This window comes from Phalacrocorax carbo, chromosome 4 (genome assembly GCF_963921805.1).
Source record: "Phalacrocorax carbo chromosome 4, bPhaCar2.1, whole genome shotgun sequence".
NCBI classification, from domain to species: Eukaryota; Metazoa; Chordata; class Aves; order Suliformes; family Phalacrocoracidae; genus Phalacrocorax; species Phalacrocorax carbo.
This window is the reverse complement of record NC_087516.1, coordinates 30,159,444-30,183,608: the sequence shown is the minus strand read 5'-3', so window position 1 is coordinate 30,183,608 and position 24,165 is coordinate 30,159,444. Positions and strand designations below refer to the sequence as shown.

Below are 24,165 nucleotides of genomic sequence, written 5' to 3'. Positions count from 1 at the left end.
TCCCTCTCTCTTTATCAGCCTTTCTGACTGGATGTTTCAGAAGGACAGGACAGCAAAACTGGACTTTACATGCAACATCATCACTTAGTGGCACATGGGTATTTAGTTAACAGCCACAGCAAATTAGAACTTCACTAACACTGCAGTTTTATTGGGAAACTTGTATAACACACTGCCAGTATACAGAATAAGTGTGTAAGCCACTACTGTGAAAAAGCTTTTCTTCTGCAACAGAAAGACTCTTAGCAAACAAACCTTCAGCTGTTAGCAATGGAAAGAAGTACATTCTAAAACATTTTTATATTGGATTTCTTGAAATTTAAGGCAAACCTCTCTTTCAGAAAAGAAAAAAAAAAAAGGAGGAAAGCAAAAAGCCATGAAACTACTTGAAAGTACCAGTTAAAAAGTGTGTAGTGTAGCTAAACAGATAAAACATTGCTTAAAAGACAAGTTTTAATCCGTCTCATGGGCAAATTAAAACACACAAAAATGATAGAACTTTTGAACTGTGAATGTGCTCCACAGTGAAGCTGTATCTTTCTGTAACTGCCAGTCATGCCAAAAGAAAAAAAAGTAAAAATGGATGCTTAAATCTGTACCATACCAAAGCAGCAGAAATGCTTCAGGAGCAATATGGGAAAGAACATTAAAACCTCTTCAAATTGAACAGAAGCAGGCAGTCTGCAAAAGAGTTTGCAAGCCTAAGAAATGAACAAGTATGAAAGGAGCCTTTGAGGGTTTGAAGGCTACGTCACAAAAGCCAAATGAATTATTTGTCTGTGATAGAGACTACTTTCCCAAAGTTTTTAAAAACTAGGAATGAATGAACAAGGACCTGCCTGAAACATTTTAGAACAAATTTGTGAATCAGGACCAAGTCATTAGGATTTAATGGTACTTTTTATCACCAACTGCACAGTGTGATATTCAGGAGTAGTAATGGCTCAAAAACCCTAAACAATCAAGCCCCTGAAGGAGTCAGCACCTAAGCACAGAGGATGACTCAACTGACCAAACTTTACTTTAAAAAAGTCTTCAGATAGGTCCTCCAAGGGCATCATAGCTACTGTGAAATAGAAGGGGCCTTTAGTGTACTCCTAGGCCATTAATTCAGAAAGGAGAGGAACAAATAGCTAGTTGTCTTAAGTGAAAAATTTCAAAGCTCTTTTCAGCATCAGTTGATGTGAAAAAAGCATAATACTCAAAGCTAACTGTGACTGCAGACTCCAAACAACCTTGATTCTGACAAGATCCTCATGGACAGAATGACAGAATTTAATGTAATTTATTGCATGACTAATAAATCTGGGAAGGAAAACTCCAACCCTAACTCTAAGACAGCTTCTGCTTCCCCCAGAAAGTTCTAAAAGTGTGGAAAGCTCACTGAAAACATTAGCCCAAGCTACCAAATGGCAACAAGCTTACTAGTCAAGGAAAACCAGAGAGAGCATGCAGAAATTCTCTCTGCTCAATACCATCAACTAGTGTTGAATCTAAGCAAGGCTTAGGAAACCTGTACAGGGCAGCATGGGTCAGATAGGAATCCACACTCAAGTAAGGCAAGACTGAGTAGACCAAAACTCAATCCTTGAGCACAACTACAGAGGACAGATGTCTCTAAAATAACTGACAAGGCTTGTAGGAAAATGATTGTTTCTCTCACCAGGAAAAAGACAGTTGCCAGAGAGGTTTAATATAAAGAGAGTATGCTTCTGTATGCCCTTCAAGTTTAGTTTTAGCTTTTATTAGAACAAGTCCAGAGGACAAGAAACACCTCAGTTAGCCTAGGAGGATACAAGTATATTAGATCACTAGTCACACCATTTAGCAGATGCTCAAGCGAAAACAACTTCTACCTGTATTTTATATTTTTTTTTGTGCATTGCAAGGAAGCATTGGCTGGCAAGAGGATGCACATAAATCACTCCATATTAAAACTTACTCTCAAGGAATAGATTAATATGTACCTATACAATAAGCAACTGTAAAAGCACATACAATTTTCAATCACTCAACAATATTGGTCTTGCTCTTCAAGGATCTTCACACTGGTGGTTTTTTTACATGGAATATTGCAACATTTTCCTGTTTGTTTGAAATAGGCAGGTAATGGGCAAATGATGTAGTAGTATCTGCTCTTTAAGTTTGAGACAATCTTTTAATCATGCTCCTTAGCTGGAGGACATGAAAATACATACAGCCTAATGAAATAACTTTGAAGTTTTTTAGACTGCAGAAGCACTTTAAGGTTGACTGGCCAACTTCTAAAAACCATGATCAAGCATTTGGAATAAAAGATGAATATTAAGAGGGACTTTTTCAATGGATTTGTAAATTAAGGATTAAATTTGCACATGGCAGCAGAATGTTTCTACATGACAATTAAAAAGTATTCACATCCATGAAACAGAAAAGCCTTCATACAGAAGTACCTAGACGAGAAATTTTTAGAACACAGACTTCTGGTAGAATTCTCATGTTTTATTTCAAATAATCCACAGACATAGAAATAACAGTTTAAGAAACCCCAGTTTCCACAAATGGCAAGGTTCCTGTTTAAACATGATCATTGAAGATGTGTAGTTTTAGCCATTGCTTGTCTCAGTTTCACTTTCAAGACAATCCATCACAGGCAAGAAATGAATTCATATGAGATGACTCCAGAAGTCAGCTGCTCATCAAATCATAAGCTGATGGTTTATAACAGTTCCAACCCCTTGTACATGCTGGTTTCCTCCCTGTGAAAGAATTTTTGTTTAATTGGCAGTCAGCATTGCACACACAGAAGAGGCTGGCCTAAGGTTGAGCTGTATGAACACGCTACATGGCACTAACCCTTAAGTTGGAGCCATTTCTCAATATGAATTTCTTGTCTGTACAGGACAGGATTTTCCTTCCCCATATCATTAGTATGGATTCCATTCCAGAGGAACAGCCAGATTAGAGTAAATGGATCCAATAACTATTGTGACTATAAGCTTTCCTCAGAAGTTTTCCAAGATAGATTGTCTAGATCTGTATAAAGTTCTAACAATTTCCACACAGGTTTCCACTGGTCCAAACTAATTTGGTTTTGGGGTGGGTTTCCTGCCCCCACCGCCCTTTTTTTTTTTTTAGTTTTCAGGTAAGGAATAGTTTAAACTTGTTTAGCTATAGAAGACAATCCCACCACTGACATCTGATAATCCTTTTTACACCACATACCTGGAGGCCAATCCATTTACAAGGAGCCCTTCACTCAAGATATTTCACATAGGTTCATGAAGCATCAGCACACTTGAGAAACCTGGAAAATAAGATTTACATGAAAGAGACATTAAGACTCAAATAACATGATAATCAGACAACAGTTCAAAACCTAACTACAAACTATTTTGAATGCAATAGAGTTGATTTTGGCAAATTCCTAAAGGTCAGTAGTTTCATGTGTTCCTCTCAGCATGCTCCAAAGAAGAGTTTCAGCCTCACCTCTGGGTTTTAGAGAGAACTTTTATACCCCTCCGTGTTGGCCACTTAAGACACTGCCAGACTTAAGAGGGCAAAGCATAAAAGGGGAGTAGGTTATAGCACCAATTTTTTCCTCATTAACTAAGGTGATCTGAACTTACCATATACTCAAAAGAGGTATTACAATTTAAGAACTATCCAAAAGATGTAAAAAAATCCACAGTTGTATTACACTAGAGCACACTTACCTTCTAGCAGAAGGTATGATTTGTTCTAAAGTCCTGAGCATTGCTTCCAATTTAGGTGTGATCATCCATGTCTAGAATATTTCAAACATGAAGTTGTTAAGTGAGACCCCTGAAGAGCACCAAGAAAAAAAAAATTAAATTATAATTTGTATTATGCCTAACTACAGACCTTCTTAAATCCATATACTACAAAGGTGCAGAAGTCATTTACATAAAGTTCCTTATCAAATCAAAACCTAGAGCAAAAGGTAGTAAATGGTTCAATCTGTTGAAAAGATTCTCATCTAATCAGCCCATTTAAACGACATAGAACATCTTTTTAACATCTTTTAAAATATAATGATAATCAGAAACAATGGGAAGTGTATTACAGCTGAATTGCTTTCAGTGTTGACACTACATGAAGGAAACTGTAAATATCTAGGTTTAACAGGCGGCTCTTTACCAGCCAATCCGTTGCAACCTTGTGGCCTACTTACATACACCTTGTAACAAGTTGTACTGAACTGAACCGAGAGGCATCACAGGTCACTGTTACAGACATACTAGGAGGCTGGGCCAAAGGCCTATGCAGCCAGTGATTCTTGATGCAGCCTACAAAAAATGCAACCACTGCACTGAATCAGATTTAAGGTGTGTGCAGCACAATACCTGTAATTTAGAAGGGCAGAAGGGTACAAATGTACACAAACACTTCTTTGTCTCACGGCGATACAGACCAGTACCCTCAGATAGGAGTTTAAGCGGTACAGTGCCAGGACCCAGAGCCCTCCGTTCCCAAAGCCCTACCTAGCCAGCCCTAGGCCGTGAGACACGCGATGCAGTCGGTGTCCCTTACCTACAGGCCTCCAAGGGCACGGCTCCAGAGGCCCAGCGCTCCCCGCTGGCGGGGCCTGCCGCGCTTCGCCTCCTGCCGCCGCCGGCAGCGGCCCAAGCCTTCGGGCGGGGGGGCTGTGCAGGCCTTGCCGGTACCCGGGACGCCTTCCGCCGCCTTCCCGCCCCCCGCGCCGGGCGGCCGCCATGGGGCTGCGGGCGGCCCGCCCACGCCACACGCTGCGGAGGGAGAGAGAAGTCAGGCGGGAGCGGCCAGGGGGGGCCGGGGAAGGAGGGGAGGGGAGCGGCTTGTGCCTCACGACAGGATGCAGGGCGGAGGGGGCGGCTCCGCGCTGGGTTTCTGTGAGGGAAAGACGCTCTATCCCCCTGTGTTGACTCCTCGGACCACCGCCAGGCTCCGGGAGGGCAAGATGTGAAGGGAAGGCGCGGGTAGGTCCGGTCCCGGTCCGGTCCCACCCCACCCGTTAGGAGCCCGGAGGTCCCAGCCGGAGCAGCCACCGCCTTACCGCGACGAGGAGCGGCGGGGAAAGAGGGATGGTGGTGCCGTCCGCGGCCTTAAATACACGCCCGCCGATCCCGCGAGAGCCCGCAGTCCCCGCGGGAGGGGCGGGGCGGGGCGGGGCGGGGCGGGGCGGTCTGGTCTGGTCTGGTCTCTCTGTCAGTCTGTCTGTCTGTCGGTCGGTCTGTCTGTCTGTGGGTGGGGGTTGAGCAGCGCACCGCAGCCGGTAGCAGCCCGTGAGGGGAGAGGCTGCCGGGCTGGGCTGCGCCTCCCTTCCCGCGCTCCCCCCGCGAGGAGGCGGCGTGGGGCTGCCCCTGGAGCCGGGGGGCGGCCGGTGCCGGCGGGCGGCCTTCCTTCTGCCCCGGCGAGAGCGGCCCGGTGGCTCAGTCGGTCAGGCAGGGGCGGACCCGCGGCCTGGGCCACGACGGGGCTTTCGTCTTCGTTGGGACGTGGTTGTCGATCTCTGCCCAGGCCGAACTCTAGGGGCCCGGAGGTTTTGAAATCAGAGAAACAAAAGTGTATTCGGTGTGAAGTAGGAGCTGTGCAGCAGTTTTGAGGAACTAAATGCCGCTGATCTCTGTCTAAACTCCCACCTAAGCCCTGCTTGAGGAGGCTTAGGGCCTGTCTGTAGGGATAGCGAAGCAAGCCTCGAGCCTGCGCTAATACCCCGCCAGCACATGCACATGCACATGCAGCACATGCAGCTCGCCCTAGAGCGTGCCGGGGCTGCCGTTCGCAGGGCGGCGCGGTGCCTCCAGGCCTGTCCTGCCACGGGTTGCCGCACAGCGTGGGTGCAAAACACGGCTGCTGTCCTACCTCAGCTGAGATGTGCTGCCTGACCGGGGATGCTATTAGGAGTAGTAGGATGAGTACAAGCAAATGAGCATAAACTGGGAGTTAGTAATTTGTAACACAGAGACTTCAAGGGTTGCCCAGCAAAGCTAGTAGGTAGGAATGGCGATATCTTTGTTCCCGTGGCGTTCTGAATTCAACAAAAGTCCCTGCTTCACAAAGAGGTGGCTATGTTGCTGGTAATTCATAGCTTCCTGTCTCAGTAAGAAGCAGTATGTCTTGGCTCATCTGCGTTGTTGCCAGCACAGCACCTGTAAGTGTGCAGAAAGAAGACAACAGGTTGGCCCAGTACCCCTGAGAGTTTTCCGAACCCTGCATTTAAATTACCCTGATCCTGATTCAGCCTGAAACAGTCACATAGTTGCAATCAAGCGATCGCTCTAGAAATTTCTTATCGCTTCTAGTTACCTCTTCTAATTCTTTATACTTGCTTAAAACATTGTTGCAGATGTAATCCCCGTGCCAGTAAATTCATTGTGAGTACATCAGGATTCAAACGCTCTCTCAGGGCTGTGGGTACATCACCCTCTGGATATGAATTTGTGAGGCCTGCAGCTTTGGGTTATTTCAGCTGGGGTTCTCTGCAATGACCATTTTCCACAGTTTGACACATCAGTCAGATCAGTTCTTTCTTGTAACATAGCCAAAAACATGAAGTGGCATCCAACCTTTACATTTTTGCCACCTGTGCTGGTATGTCAAGCTCAGTTTCTTCTTTTCCAGTACAGAATGTAGACAGGCACCTCTATTAGCACAGTAAACGAGTGATCAGTATCCATCCCAGACAAGCATTTTAATAATTCAGATAAAATCCTACTCCTTTATCCTCCTCTGCATGAACTTTCCTCTATCTTCTCCACGCAAACTTTACCTTGTTTGCCTTCTCTCTGCCGCCATGAAACTTACTTTCTTGTCTGACAGTGACACAACTTCAAGAGGAGGAATGCAGAGGCCACCTGCCCTGTCTGTCCCTTTCCAAACATTCCCTATAGAATAAATTACTGTCCTAGCAAGGGTCAGATGTGGATTTGAGCCTCTTTACATGCAGGCAGGGTTCTCCTGTTTCCTGGGCAAGTGCTGTAACCATTGAGTTACTGCCTACAAAACTGCAGGCGGAAATGCCTTTTCTATGTTTTGTTGGAGGGAAAGGGCTGCCTCTAACTTTTATCTGAACAAACTTCTCAACTGGGTACTGAGTCTGTGTACGAGCCTCGGTATCTTGGGGACTTGTGGGAAAGCCCTCATTACTGGTGGATCTAAGTACAGCTTAATTTTGAGACGGATCCTGGATCAGTGACCAGGAGAGATGCAGGTCTGGTCATGAGCACAATTTGCAAGAACTTTAGTTATGGGAGCTTGATTAGTGAACATGACAATATTTAAGGGGCGTGTGTGTATAGACAGTTGTTACAAGAACTACACTTAAGAATCTGATATTTAACGTGCTACCTTTGTTCCACACTGTCACCCCATGGCAAAGAAGAGCCTTTGGTTCTTTTCAGTGTGAGAGGTTAGCAGGTTCTATGCATGCCCAGGAAAAACTGTCAGGAACCTGGTCAGCCTTGCCAGTAGATGATAGGTCTGTTCACATTAGGGCACTTCTACTTGAGGTAGCCATGGAAAAGAATATCTGAAGGTCTGCGTTTTGAAGTCAGCTAAGTGGCAGCTGGGCGCCTTGGCTGTTTTGTGGATTTAATGTTGAGCTTTTTAAGGAGTCTGTGGTGATCTGACCTCAGTTGTTCAAATCCTGAATAGTGGTGCTCTAATCAGCCAAGTCTCTCTTTGTGGGATGCATGAATTTAATCTCAAAGTCACCGGTCTGATACCTCTCTCAGCTGAAAGACTTTTGAAGACAAGTTCTTTAAAAACACCATGTTGGGTTCACTACAATGCACAATTGTCAATAATGTTTCATTTCAATTTCACTGTCTTTCTCTACAATGATGTGAAGGAAAAGCAAGCAAGTAAAATCCTGATGTGACCATCAGTCTTTGAAGATGGATGACAGTATCCATCTGCATTAAATAATTGGCACATTTGGGACCTTACAGAGTTTGTGGGGTTTTTGTTCCTGTTTTTTTCCTTGAATAAAACTTTGAGGTGCTAATGTAATAAAAATGTAATTTGATTAATTTATGCCCCAATTTACATAAAATGAAAAGGCTATTTTAAATTCATGCTGAAAATAGACTAAATGCCACCTATAGCCTGTCTGCTGTCAAAATATCCTTTGTGTTTTGTCCTCAGAGTGTATGTTAGTTAAAATTAGAGCCTGTAGAACAGAACAAAAATAATAAATAAAATCTTTGGAGGAGAAGAAGAGAAGGGCAAGCCAGAATTGTTATTTCCTTTCCAGAGTCAGAAATAGCAATACATTTCTCTTAGAAGCATAAGTTTTCTGTTATTTTTGCTCAGTGAGTCTCTTTTTGTTTGATAAATTACTTTCGTGACTAAAAATTTTGGTTCTCTCTTTCTAGCCAATATGTATGACTAGAACTGAAACAGTATTTTTCCAACTGAAAGCACATTTTGTATAGGTAAGAAAAATGTTAGTGAAGCTTGCAGGTGAACCTCCTTGCTGGATAAAACACCTGATAGAAAGGCTTCTGGCTTATGGAGATGTAGGAATATTTTCAGCTGGGTAGTGAGTGTCAGGGAAGATTAATATTATGTAAACTGGTGAAGCAATATACAGAAGTTCTTTTATAGTCATTCTTCAAAGCTCCTAATACGTTTTTTCTGAAACACAATTAAGCAGAAGGAAAAAAGGAAGAGTAAGATATTATGAGATAATCACACCTCTAGACTGTTATCAAGCACCAGACTGACTGTAAAGGCCTAAAGAGCCTCTCCATAAAATAGACTGTTTAATGGTTATCACTACAGAACTATGAGCCCCTTTTATCTGCTCAGTCAGCTTTTGGTGTATTTGGCATCAATGTATTTGCATCTGTCTTATTCTGAGATCTTTGGGCTTTCAAACATGATGTCTGGACAAAAAAAAAAAATCAATGTATTTTGTTTTCTTCTGTAAAATAGGAAAGTCTGAGGAAAAAGGAAGAGACGGTATTCCCTCTCTGCTGACTAGTATAATGTTTACATTAGCAAAGATAGGCAAGATTCAGAGATTAATTTAATCCAAAGTTTTATTATCTGTGCTTCATATTTGTTTGTTAGGTGACAGTAGGACTTGTTAGGATTCTGAAGAGAAAGCTTTACTATATTCTCATTCAAGAGAAACAATTTATCAGATAATTTGAAATGTTGGGTAGGGGTTGCTTTGAAGCTGACAGTCTTAAAGAAGAATAGTGATTCCAAAGTTGGGGTAGGTTGGTTTTTTGTTGTTGTTGTTGTTGTTGTTGTTTTTTTTAGACTAAGGGCCCTGCCAGAAGACTCGCCACATCTTCTGTGGATTGCCATAAAGTTTTCATGGACTACAACTCACTCTTACCATTAGAATTTCAGGTGTAATAGTGAAATAGAGTGGCTTCTGCAGACCCGCTATGAGCCGTGCGTACAGCCTCAGTCCATGGACTGCAAGTTGGCATTTGGCATTGCACTAAAGCTCCCAATCTGTTCTGCAGTGGGAGCCAAGCTTCGTGGAAAATCCTTAGTCCTCCTGCTTGTGTCTACATGTGTGCCATTCTGTTAAAGACATATTGATATTTTTTGTAGGACATAATTTAATATGAAATACAATATATTTAAAAAGTTTGTAAAATTCTAAACTTATATTGTGAGCACTGAAAATATTTTGGATAGCTGAATTCTCTTTTAATCCTACCTTCCAGAGAACCTGAGCGTTGTTTTAACTGCCTTTTCCATTACAATGCCCTTTTATTTGCCTGGAAATGTATCCTAAATTTGATTCTGTTCCAAACACTTGTTCAGCAAAACTGACAGATGATTACCCATTTCTGGACCAGAGTTTATTACAAGAAAAACATAAATGAAGCCTCTGTGGAATTTTCCAAGATTTCTGGAGAGGAAATGCAATATCCTCTTTGTAGCCCAGAGAGAGCAGACACTCTAGTCCCAGCTTTGCTACTAACTTTCCTGCGTAACTTTGGACAAGTTGCTACATTTCTGCTGCCTGTTTTCTTGCTTGCAAGAGAAGCTAATATTAACTTGCCACCCAATAATCTGACAAGTCTGGCTGAATGTTTGCAAAGTACTCTGAGAACGTCAGATGGAAAATGTTATGAAAGTCCAAGCCTCTGCTTAGCCAAAGAGGATATTTACAATTGGTTCTTATTTTATGTAGTGAAATAAAAATGTTCAAGCATATAACCAGATGAGACAAAGACTGATCTAAAATTAAATGCAGGAGGCATTTTTTGACCTTTCAACAGAAATTATATAAGCACTCTTAGGTTATAAATAGTCCTTTGTTTTCCTTCTCTTTCTGTAACACTCAGAAGAAACACAGGGTTGGTTGTTTGTTATGAAGAGATAGGGCAATGCTTTAGAGTGGAAACAATTGTTCACTGTTCTTTATTTATACAGTTCCTATAATGTTTGTAACTAGCATTTGTTGCTTTTCTTAGCACTTTTTTTTTTTATCTTCAAAAAGCTACAGAAATAAACTTTCTAGTCCTGAAAATGACAACACCAGAAGAAAACCAAAACACTCACCAACCAGCCCATTTCAAATGTGGAAGTTTCTTTCCTCTTTCTTGGTTGGATATGTGACTGAAGAGAGAAGAAAAAACCAACCAACCAACCAACCAACCAACCAAAACAAACCCACAAAAAAAAAAAAGTGCTAAACTAATATTAAACTGGCACATAAACACTTGTATATTTCCTATTTTTATTATGAACCTTCACAATTAAGACAAGAAATGTCTCCACCCTTGAATGAAAGTGTTTTTATTAGAGTTAAGGATAATGATACTGAATTCTTCACAGAATAAGGTGTATGTATGTATGTGCACATTTCCAAAAGCACTTACTTTCAACAGTAGTCATTTTCTTGAAAAACCAATAAATGCTTAACTAATAGCAATTTGCTTTTGTGCTTTTAAAAAAAAATGTTTAACAAACAGAAACCACCTGAAGCCTTACCCTGAAGTCAAGTAATTGGCCTCAGTGAGAAAGCATAGTATGAAAACACCACTTACCTTTTCCTTACTTTTTTGTTTTCCCACTTCATATGATTTCCCTGGGGTTCATATTATGGGAACAATATCCTTGACATTAAAATATGCTTTATTAGCTTTATTAGTCACCACTTTTTGCTTAATTTAAATTTTTAATCACCTTTCAAAACCATTCATTTGCTTCATAACTTTTCACTGAGAACAAGTACAATTCTCTACAGTAAATTGGAATAAATGGGCTGCAGCAAAGAGTATACAGTCAGGCTTCTGGAATAAAAGGGATCTGCATTTAAAAAACAGCGATAGCATAGTACTGTCTGTCTCTATGGGCTACTTAGGCATGCACTGGAGTCCGGTCAGGCCCTGACTGCTTCAGAACTGAGGCTGGGGGTGGCCAGCCCTGAAATGGCACCTCAGCTTAGCTCCCATTTCCCTTGTTATGCCAAGAAAATCTGTGATATTATGTGTAAGCCAGACCTCAGAATTTAAGCAAATTAAACACTTGGGATCAAATTCACACATAATGTAAGACCACAAACTTAATAGAATTATACCAAAGACTTTTTTTTCTGTGTTACATGATTTGATGGCTCTTTTACATAGGGATTTGCAGATTTATGAAGCAGCTCAGCAGCTGTGATGCTTTCACTCCATAAATGTCCAAAAATCTTTCTCCATCCTGTACTTCAAAAGTCTACAATGATTTGATATAACTAATCCAACTTACTGAGGAAAGAAAGTTCTGTCTCTGCGACAACTCCATTTTGAGTTGCTTTGCTGAAACTGCCACCAGGGTGCCAACTAATGCCAACTCTGATACCATTTTTATAAAGTGGGCACTTGTCCACAATGAGCTGGATTGAGGCCACTTACCTAACGGTATTCTCAGGGTAAGAATTTATCTTTAGATGCTACTCCTGATGCCAGATTTCTATTAATAATCACAAACCTTCCTTTGAACTAAAAAGAAAAAAAGAAATTACTGACTTCAGAATGTTTCCTGTAAATAAAGCCTTTGGGGCCAGGCTCTGTAGGCTGAAATCATTATATTCTAGCACCATGAAGTGAAAAACATAGCTGTGCCCGAGTGTGCCACACTTCCCAGTGCTGCTAGGAGCAAAGGTGCCTACAGAAATGTTAGCAATTCTCTCTCTTCATTTGAACGATTTCCTCAGCATAGCAGAGGAACAACATATGGGCCTTAAGCTTCTGCTGAAAACAGTGACATCTGCTAAGGAAAATGGGAATTCTAAGATGGGGCATGGCCCCAGCTGAACTGTTCTCCCTCCTCTCAGAGGTTTCTGTGCGGCCTTGAGTTAGCTATGTAAAAACCTTGCGCCTGTTATCACGTGTGTAAATTCAATACACTCATACTGCTCTACCTTGGAGAAAGGCACGGGCCTCGGCTTACTTGTGTTTGAAGAGGAACTGAGATTATTGCATTAACGGTGTTTTATAAATGCTACGCGTTGTAAACTTGTGAGCGAGCGCTTTGGCACTGAGATGCGTGCCGTGGACGCGGCCCCAAAACAGCGTTTGTGAAGAAGACAAACGTTGTCTGCACGAATGGCAATGCAAAGCACCTACTGCGGGCAGTCAGCCACATTCCAGCGTACTTTCCGGGGTTTGCGAGTGCCTGGGCTCCTGTGCACCTCGAATTAGGCGGAGAGAGCATACCCCGACCTACAGCGCTGCCCCCGCTGCCGCCCGTCCATGTCGTCCTGCCCGGACCCTGCCCGGCCGCCCGCCACCCCCCTGCTCGCCGGTATGTTTTCCTCCGCGCTGAGACCTGACTTTTGCCGCCCTCCGGCCGTTCCGGGCCCGGTGATGAAGGGACCCCTCCGCTCCCCGCCCCGAGCGTCCGTCCCAGGCGGCCGCCCGAGGGGCCGGGAGGAGGCGGCAGGGGCAGCCCCCCGCGCCCCCCTCCCCCCCCCCCCCCCGCATCCCGCAGCGCGGCGGCGGCCTCGGACCTTCCCTTCCCCGGCGCTCCCGGAGCGGGTCAGCGGGCGCGGCGCGGCGATGGAGCGGCCAGCGGCAGCCGCCAGGAGAGCAGGAGGAGGAGGAGGAGGAGGAGGAGGAGGAAGAGGAGGAGGAGGAAGGCAGAGATTAGCGCGGTGCCGGCTGGCGCAGAGGCGCGGCTGAGCGCTCGAGCGGGAGCCCGGGGCCCTGCGGACCGTGCGGGCGGCACAGGCGGAAGGAGCGGGGATGCGGCCGGGCTCCCCGCGCTGCTAACGCTGCCGGCCGCTCGCCCGGAGCAGGGAGGGCGGGAAGGGCCGTCCGCCTGGCTGCTCCGCGGGCGCAAAGGGTGCCGGTGCAGTCCCCTCCTCTTGCTTTTATCCCAGCCCCGGAGCAGGAGCAGCCGCCGCCGCCGCCCCCTCTCCCTTCCTGCGCTCTTCCCACCATGAGCGGGGCTGTTTTCACCTTATAAAGATGGCGGTGTGGGATCGCTGCAACCTTTAGACTAATGACTGTCAGAAACATCGCCTCCATCTGTAATATGGTGAGTGCCCGCGGGCCGGCGCGGCGGCGGGGGCGGGGGCGGCACGGCACGGCAGCCCCTCCGGGGGCAGGCCCTGCCGGGGCCGGCGGGGGCGGGGGGGTCCCCCAGGGCAAAAGGAGCGACCGCATCCCTGGCCCCGGCGGCGGGGAAGCCGGGCTGGCTGCGCCGGGACGTGCCGGGGATGGAGTTGGACGTCGGGGAGTGGCGATGTCCCGAGGAGTTTTTCCCGGAGCAGCCCGGGAGTGGGCCGGGGAGGGAGGGAGGGACGGACGGAGGGAGGGAGGGAGATGCCGAGCCGGTGCGGAGCCCCCGCGGCGGGGCTGGCCCCGGCCGATAGGCGTTGCAGACGAAGCCGCAGCCCGCCCTTCCTCCTCCTGCCCTAATAATCCTGCGAAACGACCCCAAAGTTGGACTCTGAATCGACATTAAGTCAGTGACCCCATTTAACCCTCTCAGGCGGGTACCCTTTGGAGTCATGGGATCAGGCTCTCCACAGGTTCCACAAAAACCGAGGTTGTTTAGATGCCTGATAATACTGCTTTTGGATTCCGATGCTAGGTACCTGTTCTAGGAAGTCTTGGCTTTAGAGCTAACATCAAGGGTTTAGCTTGCGCTGCATGCCACTCAGAGAGGACTGCTGTTTGTTAAGTACTCTTGAATCACTTGGCTTTCTCTGAATCAGACTAGGCAATTAGGAAGGAATAAGGAAACACTAATATTTTTGTTTATTATGTTCAGACTTTGCCATTTTCCTCCCCAGGAACAGCTGAAAGAAGACTTTCTGCATTGTGCTTGGGTCTAATTTTAATCCTAACAAACTTGGGGCATCTGACTGGGTTTTTAGAATTTTGAAGCTTCTTGTTGGGGGGAGAGCTCCAACTTTGTCTGTCAAAGGTTTATAAATACAGCGACACAGTAATAAACTTGCCAAAGAAATGGGTGTGTGCTAAGCGCCCCAATGCAAACAGAAGAGAAGCCTATTTTTGCACATTTTCTTGGTTTAGTCTGTATTTTCCCCCTTATTTCCAGGTTCTTCAAGACCAGCTACATGCAGTTGCCAGCTTCCCTCCATGCGGTGCCCCAGCACGCCTTGTGCTGGCTAAGCCACACAAACCATTCACCTGCCCTGGAGAATGGAGCCTACCTCTAGGGTAAGGCAACAGGCACAGCCCTAGAGGCCTGGCTCCTGTGGGGTCAGCAGCAGTGGTCTGGGGGAGGGAGTCTGGGTTGTGAGCCTGCTCCCCTTCCACATGCCCATGCTTCCACTTAAGTGGGCTTGCTCTTTTGTTTCCAACCAGAAGCCCAGGGCATCCTACACATAGTCCTGACTTAAGTCTCAGATGTCCCTTTGAAGTGCCTGCTCTGAAATGCAGAGAGGAAGGGCTGGATTTGGGGTTAAAAAAACTTAATACGAAATCCAGACTTGTAGTAAAATAACCTGGGTGCTCACCTTTCTTCACCAACAGTAAGTAGTTTTCTAAACTTCTAGTTTTTCTTAATAATTTCCAATCCTGTGGGCCAGTGGGCCAGGGATACTGCAAAGAAAGGTTTAGGAAACAGTACAGGACTGAGGAGAACACTTGGGTGCATTTACCTTCCTTCTGAGGCAGGCTCTGGTTTTTATTGCTGATGAATGGTGGGTGTGATGTCCTGCAGAGTGCACAAGACAGCACCGCATGAAGGGGAGCTGGAGACCTTTAGGTGGTTCTAAGACTTTAGCATCAGCATAAAGTACTAGGAACTTCATGGTTTCTTTCCTGTGCTTCAGATAGATGCACTTATATGCAGTATGCTTCTCCCAAAGACTGAACAGATTCACAGCAAAACTGATGAGGTTGTTCTAATGGTGTGCTGCTCAGCTGTCGCTGCCAGTATATCCTGCAAAAGCATCCAAGAAATGGAGGCTGAAGGGAAGAATTAGAGCCTCAGGCAGAAAAGGCATACAAGGGCTAATAGTTCAAGGCAATTCTAGCTCATGGAACCAGTACTGTGACAGAAGGTGAAGTTGGTTTAACAATAATGATGTTTTAAAGCTACATATTCCTTAGGGTCTGTGTACTTAGCTTTTAGAGATGATGTGTTGTGCTAGTCACATTTAGTCTTTTCTGGATAACCCACAGGGACTGGAAGTTCTAGATAAAAAAGCTGAGACTTATAGAAAGTTATGGGAATTTGGGGCTGTAGGAGAAACATGCATTCTTGGAAGGACAGGCAACGCTGCATTATGGCTCCTCCAAAAATGTATCCGTTTAAATGAGGTGGTAGACTTGAACTCGATGGCCTGTAGAAGGAGTTATGACAACCTTCCATAAGAACGGGACTTTGGAAGGTTAGAGGTATAGAAGGTGACTTTTTACGTGTATAAAACCTGAATATTTGCAGTGCTAAAGTGATTTAGGGCATCTGTAGAAATCTACCAGACAAAGATGTTAATTCCTAGACCTTGTTCCTGCACTATAATATAGTGCTTGAAGAACTGAACTACTTACGATTTGTGGACTAAGAAATAGCTGCATAATTCTTAGGTAATATAATATATATTTGGTATATAATGCTGCATAATAGTATGTTTCTAAGTTTTTTAACTTAGTTGAACACAGTAATGAAAAAGTTCTGTTCTTCTTTATCTTCTTCCATTCCCCTTCCACTTGAAAGTGTTCACAGAGATATCGTTTCCTTAACTTTTGCAAAAAAAAATGGATGATGCCTGGCTGATTTTCCTGGAGGGCAGGAGGAGAGAGACAGAGGGAGGAATTGGTCCCGAAGTAAATGTTCTTCTCTGAATACAACATAGATTATGTTTTCAATGGTAGCCCTTTCTTGATAAAGTTTTTTGTGTTTGTTTGTTTAAGTACTTCCATGTCCTGAAAGGGAAAAATAGATTAAATTTAGCTGAATGAATTTAGCTCAAGGGAACCTGGCTAGTCAGCATTTTAGGATGTATGTTTGCTATTTAATTGACTGCCTGAGGTCTAGTATCTCAAGTTGTAGTTTTGGTCTCCTGAAGATAACAGAGATTCAGTCTTTTCCAGGAAGGATCAAAACAAGGGTAGTGAAGCAAGGAAGCCAGGGACAGTATCTTGTTTGCAAAAGAGATGTAGTACTATATATTCAATAGATAAGCTCTCACATGCTGAGGCAGACGCAGTAGGAAACTGTGTCTAAGCACTAAGAAAAAACGTAAGGTGCAAACTTTCCACTTGGCACATTTATTTGTAGTAGATATTTAAATGCACAGTTTCTAGAATGAAATAGAATTCCTCTATTGCCTTTTACCTGTTTTGTCCCCCTTGTTATAATAACAATAGTACTAGTTATTATTCACTGATTCGGCTAATGAAACCAAAGAGCTAAAACTTGTTCTGCTGGGGTGGAGGGGATGAAATCAGCTGTGCCTGAAGGAATCCGTGGGACTCTTCTGCAGGTGCAGTGGCCACCCTCACCGAAAAGAGAGGTCTGGCCCCTAAGATGTTCCTCTTATCTGCCTTTCAGACACTGGGAAAGTTCATCCACTCTGCACACCAGGTTCGCTACAGAAGGAGGTATACAATAGGCAATCATCAACTTTTATGTAGGACAGGTATGGTAGATGTGAAGAAGCATAAGATGCACTGAAGAAACCCTGTTTGAGGGAATACCAACACCCAGTGCCAAGTAACCCTTGTAGACTGTGGGCACAAACTAGGGATGTGCTTTTAGCCCCATGGATCTTGTAATCCTCTTTGGCATTGTTTTTGTGAGATAACCCGATGACTAAAGCACAGAACGCTGGTTCAAAGGTAGATAGGCATGCTGGCATTTTAAGATTGTTGCTTACTGAAACCTCTGCAGTATATTTCTCTGTTGATGAGCTTTTGGTACAGCCCTGAATTCTGAGTTAAGCTCATGCTGCAGCTGTGGCCTAGGGATATTGATGTTGTGTGCAGTGAAGGACATCTAACCATTTCAGAATGTAGTGATGTATTTTTTTACAGAGGTGGCTAACAGGCTTTGTGGACCGTATTTCTCCTAAATACCTTTTAGTATTCTGCTGAGAACAGGTATTAATCCCCCCTTTCATAATTCTGTAATAATATTTCAAATAATCTGATCTGCACTTCAGAGTGCTCTGCCAATTTAATAAATGGGACATTCTGAACACATTTGGGTTGCTTCTGATACAAGGTATTGTCTGAGATACCTCACAGTTGCTCCTGGTAATTGTTGTATAGATATCCTTCAGAAAAAAGTTGTGGTTCCTCAGATTAATTTTGGGTTTTATTAATTGGGCTTTCATGTTACCTGTTCTTCTCATACTCTCTATGAATTTCATAACAGTTGGTGGGTTTTGTCAGGAAAATGTTCACACAATTCACCAGGAATTATGTGAATACCTGTGAATTTCAGCTTTCTTTTTTTTTAAAAAAGAATTTTTCAGCCATCCTAGAAACTAGTTGTAGAGAAAAACATAACAACCTGGGAGTCTCTACATTCAGGAAGCATGTAAAAATAACTGTTGATTGTTTTTTTGTAGTTCATGGTTTTAGAGACTCATTGCAGGATTTGTTTAAATATAGGGCATTGGCAGAATGAGGACTCATACTACAAACACAGATTCGGAAAACGCTAGATAAAAAAAATTACAATTTAAATGCTGTAAAAATAGTAAAATTTTGCTTCATACAATAAGAGTGTTATTGGATTTCAGAAGTGATCACTATGACTTTCACATGGATTTATTAATTTGGACAACTTGCAGTGTATATTTCTTCATGACTTTTAAAACTTCCCATAAACAGAGATTAAGGCAGAATAATATATGCCAAGACAGTAAAACAGCTATCTGAAGGCATATTTAGATTCATAATGGAAAAGAAATTTTTACATCTGAAAAGATTAGTTACAGGTAGTTCAAGCAATGCAATTTTAGAAGCATAGTCTTCAGAGTGCACAATTTCAGTATGACAGGTATAGAATATAGGAAAAAATTATGAAAAATATAGAGAATGTGAAGTCTGACTGTAATACCTTTCTGAAGTAATGAGAAACTTGAGAGTATGGCTGACAAATGGGTACTGGACTGACAAGCAGAAAGTCTGCGTTCCATCAAAAGATAAAAAGAAGTCCACAAAAGATATTTTTTATACATTGGAAACAATGTATTGGGATGTTTCTCACATTGCATATCCTCTTAATAATAATAGATAAACATCCCAATACATCATTTCCAGTGTATAACCTGGACTAATGATTGAGGTTTGTCTTGTATTAATACCTTTTTTATGGCTAAAGTGGTTATCACGCGCTTACTAGTTGTTTAGAAGATAAGCACAACAGGACAATTAATGAATACAATGTGTGGTTTACAGTGGGTTTCTTTTAGATGCATATGGTCTTTGGCTTCAAGTTGCTGAATTAAGAGCAAACCAGCAGTTATGCTAAATATTTTAACAGAGGAACCTCTTAATTACAGCTCAGCAAGGCTGAGTGAGTCTGAATTGTGGAAGAGATGGGATTAAACACAGACTTCTGGATCCTGATTAACAGTGTGTGGTGGGCAAGTACCATGCAGGAGGTTCTAATGGGCTTGAAGAGCCACCCTCTGCGGAGAGTGTAAATCATGGCCAGTCAGAGAAGCAGTCAGCAGTGTCTCTTCTGCGGATCTTCCTTTAGCCTCACAAAACTGTCCTTGGCTGGCTGTTTGGTAGATACACTGTTATACATTTATGTGCGTTATGTACTCTTAACACCACAGATGCAAGAAATGGGCTTGCATCTCCACCATCAGGGCACCATGATAAGCATGTTCTTGCGTTTTCTCAGCCTTTGCAGAGAAGGCTGCTATACTGATGGTTTCAAGCCAGCCATTACTGGCCATTGTGCATTGTGGTTATTTAATTTGATTTCACAGTTAATGACCTAATAATAGTTGCATCTAAACTGCCCAAGGACAATAAAGTCTCCAACTGTCCACTGGAATTTGATTTGATAACTGTGTTATTTCTGATGTATGTCTGTCGAAAATGAAAATTTCCAGTGATGGTGACTACATCATCTCTCTAGGTAGTCTATCCCAATGCTTCAATGTCCTTATGACTAGAAAGTTTCCTAATGTCTTACCTCAATCTACTTTGCTGTAATTTGAGTCTGGACCTTCACGTCCTGTCCACCCTTGAGACTGAGAACAGACTAGTTCCCTTCTGAAACAAACTATATACTTAAAGATACTGTCATGCCCTGCCTCAGCCTTTTCTGTCTTATGCCCTGTTCAACCCTTTTTTACATGTCATTTTTCTCTAGAGTTAAGATTTTCATTTTGACTGCCTTCTTTCAGATTCTCTCCAGTTATCTTCGTCTTTCTTGAAACCTAGCACCCAAACCTGGATGTAAGGTCCTGTCTTACCAGTGGCAAGTTAAACAAGAAAGTTACTTTAAGAACTTTGTAGAGTCCCACCTGTAAGAATTTCATTATGTTGTCAACATTTGTTGTGGTGGTGGTGGTTTTTTGAAATAACACTGCTTAGCTGATACTTATTCATCTTATACTATACTATACTATGGTCCCTAGGCTTTTTTTTTCTATTCCTTTTTTTTTTTTTTTAAGCAGTACTACCTCAGTCAGCTCTTTCCCAATCTGTATGTGTTCAAGTGATTCTTCTTTTTGTGTGCAGAATCTTGCACTTGTCTCAGCTGAATTTCAAAAGTTTTTAGAGCATTTCTGTAAAAGAAAAACACTGTCAAAATTGACTGTCAAAAATAATTTTGAATTCTAAACCTGTCCTGCGGCGTAACTGCAGCCCTTATAACTCATGTTATATTGAGATTTAATGAAGATATTCTTTCTTCTGTCTCCAGGTTATCAAAGAGTACTACAGCTGGTGCAGCTGTGATGAAGTCTAGAGGGTGTCTTGCCTTTAGAATGCTCCGAGGCACCATGTATGCAGTCTGGGTGGCCCAGACAAAAATGTTATTGAAGAAATTATAGTCTGTAAGCAAACCTCAGTCTCTTTTTCACTTGTGAGGCCATCTTGAGGTTATGTGTTCTGAAGAAGGAAGCTGGCCAAAAAAAAAATGGTTTTGCTACTTGTTCCAGCAAAAGCCTGAGCGCCACTAATCCAAGAACTAAGCTAGGAATGAGAGATTCAGTTCTCATGAGAGAATACTGATTTGCATTTTGGTAAAGGTTGTCTAATCATAGCAACTTTAAAGGTCAATATTTTTAAAAAATTGCTCATGGATTTAGATACTGAACTTGTAACACTTCATTAGAACCTCACTTCCAGTACTTGGTTGCTTTGAACTTTAAGAAAATCAAGGCTTTTTAGCTATGTAAGACTTGAGCACCTTAAACACTTTGTCCAAGTGGTTCAGGATTTCAGTCTCTCAATTTTTATCCATTTCTCTGTAACCACACAGTGAAGAGCTGAAATTATTTATAGTATATGTAATACTTAGATCTTTGGCTAGAGATAGTTTAGTGTATCCACCAAAAAACAAGTTAGACATCTCCTTTCAAGGTCTTATTTGCCTTAGTGATCAGAAAACTCTTAGGAAAAAATGCACAGAAATAATTTATTTAGACACATTGTCTTAAATCACCTTTCCTTCAAAAATATGAGTACACAGTGGCTTTTTGGTCAGTCAATATTCTTTTACTGTTTACTATGATCCCCTGTTTTTTATAGCACCCTCTCTTTCATCTTTTATCTTGTAGCAACAAAGACCCAAAATAGCTCTGCTTGAGGAACAATAAAACATTTCTTTGCAGAAGGAGAAAAAAGGTAATCTGGTTAAATTCAACCATCTTGAGGGACTTAACATTTTTAAAATTACAGAAACATTTCAGGTTTGACATTTAATATCTATGAGTTTGGAAGAAGGCTGGTTCAGCTACTGCAATTACTCACCATACCTCGCTGAAAGTTGAGGTTGTCCATGAGGGTAGTTGAAGTCCAACACTGAGGACAGGTGATATGTCTGTTGAAAGCAGTTGCATGTATACTGCATGGTGTGATATTGCTTGCTCTTTGCTCACTCATTTTCTTAGTATTGCTTCTGGGAGCTAAGTTTAGATTTTATTTACAGTTGCTTCCTCTCTTTTGAGTTATCCATCACTGCCATTTGTTGGCCAGGAGGCCTTCCACATCTTTCTTCATCTTCTTTTTCCCTTCCCTCCCATATGCTGTGCCTTCCAAAATCCTGAAACTCAGGCTGCCTGGCCCTGAAGCCATTTCTATTTTTACTCTAATTTCTCTTCTACCAGCCTGGAGGTCACCCTTAGTTTGTCTTAAGTCTTCAGTTTCTCCCTTCAGGAAACAACTCTATTTCTAGCACATTGCTCTCACTTTTGCTGAACACTAAGGAAAAAAATCTAGATCACAGCTGTATGAACTGAAGCCCTTCATCATGGACCAGCCATCTTCCTTCATTGATCTCTTGTTCTTTATATATTTGTTAGGTTTCTGTTTTCACAATTCATTTTTATGTGTTTTTTCTTATATTTTTTTAGATTTTCTTGTGTACAAGATATTTCTTGTTATTTCTCACTTTGCATTTTATTGTTTGATGGTTATTCATACTCTGTTTGTTTATTTGGCAATACCTATTTAATAGGTTTTCCATAGGGGACTTACGAAATTTCCTAATGTCTTTGCAGCACTCATTTATTTTAAATTAAACACATGCACATTTCTAGAAAGTGAGTGCCGTATTTATGGCTCTGTAACACTTTAAAGTCTAGTCTGATTTGCAATATCTAGTTTGCAATATCTTTCATATTAGCTCTGTTCCTTTTCTCATCCTCCATAGATTAACTGTATTTAGGTTATTTTGCTACATGTGATTTAATGATCTAATCTGATGCCTTTTTTCTCCCCCTGCACTATTTTTTTTGACATGCTAAAGTGCAAAAGAACAGGAGGGTTTTTTACTTAATCTGTTTCATGTGATGCAAAGCACAAATTAAACTCTTAGCAACATTACCAGAAATTTCAGCTGAAAAGAAAATGGCAGAGTTATCCATTGGAAGGCCTAGAGCAAAATAACAAGATGAAAAAATACAGGTCATATGGCCAGAATGTTTTTGGAGTGATGCTGTGATAGAAATCTTGGCTTAACCTGAACTGACCCAGGCTTGGTTATGTCTCCAGCTGTATGTCTTTGCCATTTTATAAGGGCTGAATACTGATTGTTGAATTGATTGGTAAAACCTCAGAGAAATCAAGGTTCACCAACACCATAGAATACATAGTAGGAGTTTCCATATTGACCTTATTGTTCTCATTCTCATAAGGTCTGGCCACCACAGTCACTTTGTGGCATTTCCTTCATTAGCATATTCTTTTAAGAAGAAGCCAGCCTCCTTTATTGTCTTTATACCCTGATATGAATTTATTTAATGGTCCCAGATCCCAGTTCATGGACTTATGTGGTCTCCCCTCATTTCAGGCTCTGCAGCCACACTGCCGCTCTTGCTGGTTTTTCGAAGCTATAGTGGATTCAGCTGCGGTAGCATATTTCTCCTAGCTGAAGCACAGGACCATTTATAGAACCATAGAGAATGGATTGCATTGAAAATATTTGAGCAGGTTTTCAGCAAAAGTGGCCGCAATGATTCGCCTGGGAGAGGAAATAAGCACAACCATGCTTAAAACCATGTTAAATAGTCATGGTTGATTTTTGCTGTAGATTAACTGTAATGGGCTAACATGTTTTCTGTATTTGATATGGTTGGTTTAAACTGAATCATCTTTAACACGTCTCTAATAACATATTTTTTCCACTTTAAACCTGGTGTGGGTGTACAGTTGCTGGTATACTTTGGTTGGAAAAATTTCCGATCATTTCTTCTGCCATCATGTCAACTGCTTCTTGAGGAGACTTCCTATGCAAAACATGTAATATATATATATAACATGGCATGGTTTGAGTTTATTAAATAGTCTGCCTACATTTTTATTTTCTCCATGTAGGAAATATATCCTTCTTTGAAGTAATAGGTGTCTGTGCTTCTTACCTGTTTTCCTACTCTTTCTTTTCCTGTAAATTTAACAGTATCTTTTTTGGAGACCTGCAAATAAACCAGACTGAAATTGCTCTTGATGGAAAAAAAGCAGAGCTCCTAATAAAGTCCATGGGAGTTTTGTCATCTTACCCAAAGGTTGAATTTAACCTCTCTGTTTTATTGGGAACCCGGCACACAGTGCTTCATTTTATATTTGCAACAGCCAAAGCCTAGTTTTGGAGAGGTAAAGCTCTATGACTAGCTGTTACTAAGCCTATGTTGTTTCAACAGCATGTACACTGGAAATTTCCATACAACGTCTAGTTTTTATATGAAGATCAGTTAGTGCACATCACGGATCTGTTTGGTTTTCAGTGATAATTTTGTTTGGTAAATCCTGATTCTTGCTCTTTCTCACAATATTTACAAGACAGTTTAAATGCTTGAAAGGATTTGTCAAACCATCTGGCATCCCCTGAAGTAAGAAACCCTGGCCCTGGAGAAAAGACAAATGAGTAATGTAGGAGCAACTAGTTAGCAGAGCACTTGCGTTCTACTTGTCTAACAGCATACTCTAACCTGTAGTTTATGAAAGAGTAGGAGGCTACTTTTTTAGAGATATTATTTTCCATGAATTCTAGAGGGAGAATTTTTTTCCATGTGGAAAATACTTCCTGCAAAACTGGAAAAGCACCCATTTC

The 24,165-nt window shown here is 42.3% G+C and overlaps 1 protein-coding gene, 1 long non-coding RNA gene and 1 other non-coding gene across 7 annotated transcripts in view; 1 reads left to right on the top strand and 2 right to left on the bottom strand.

Annotated features, from left to right (window-relative positions):
- Positions 1-2,460: 2,460 nt before the first annotated feature.
- Positions 2,461-5,086, bottom strand: LOC135313051 (uncharacterized). Of its 4 annotated transcripts, none has more exons than XR_010372622.1 (5): positions 5,036-5,086; positions 4,534-4,748; positions 3,696-3,804; positions 3,205-3,286; positions 2,461-2,738 (listed from the first exon to the last, which is right to left on the bottom strand). It is a non-coding gene; the product is annotated as an uncharacterized LOC135313051 (long non-coding RNA). The 4 variants fall into 4 exon arrangements; XR_010372620.1 differs by lacking the exon at positions 5,036-5,086 and adding an exon at positions 4,824-5,029; XR_010372621.1 differs by lacking the exon at positions 5,036-5,086 and adding an exon at positions 4,829-5,029.
- Positions 3,425-3,542, bottom strand: LOC135313319 (small nucleolar RNA SNORA26). The gene has a single exon (XR_010372935.1). It is a non-coding gene; the product is annotated as a small nucleolar RNA SNORA26 (small nucleolar RNA).
- Positions 5,087-13,054: 7,968 nt separating the features above from the next.
- Positions 13,055-24,165, top strand: part of USP46 (ubiquitin specific peptidase 46) — a 35,077-nt gene continuing 23,966 nt past the window's right edge. The window contains exons 1-2 of one of the 2 annotated variants that reach the window (XM_064449429.1): positions 13,055-13,482; positions 14,512-14,633. In XM_064449429.1, coding sequence (XP_064305499.1) covers positions 14,616-14,633 — 18 coding nt within the window. In that variant the 5' untranslated portion in view covers positions 13,055-13,482; positions 14,512-14,615. The remainder of the gene's footprint in view (positions 13,483-14,511; positions 14,634-24,165) is intronic. The other variant, XM_064449428.1, reaches the window with a different exon arrangement.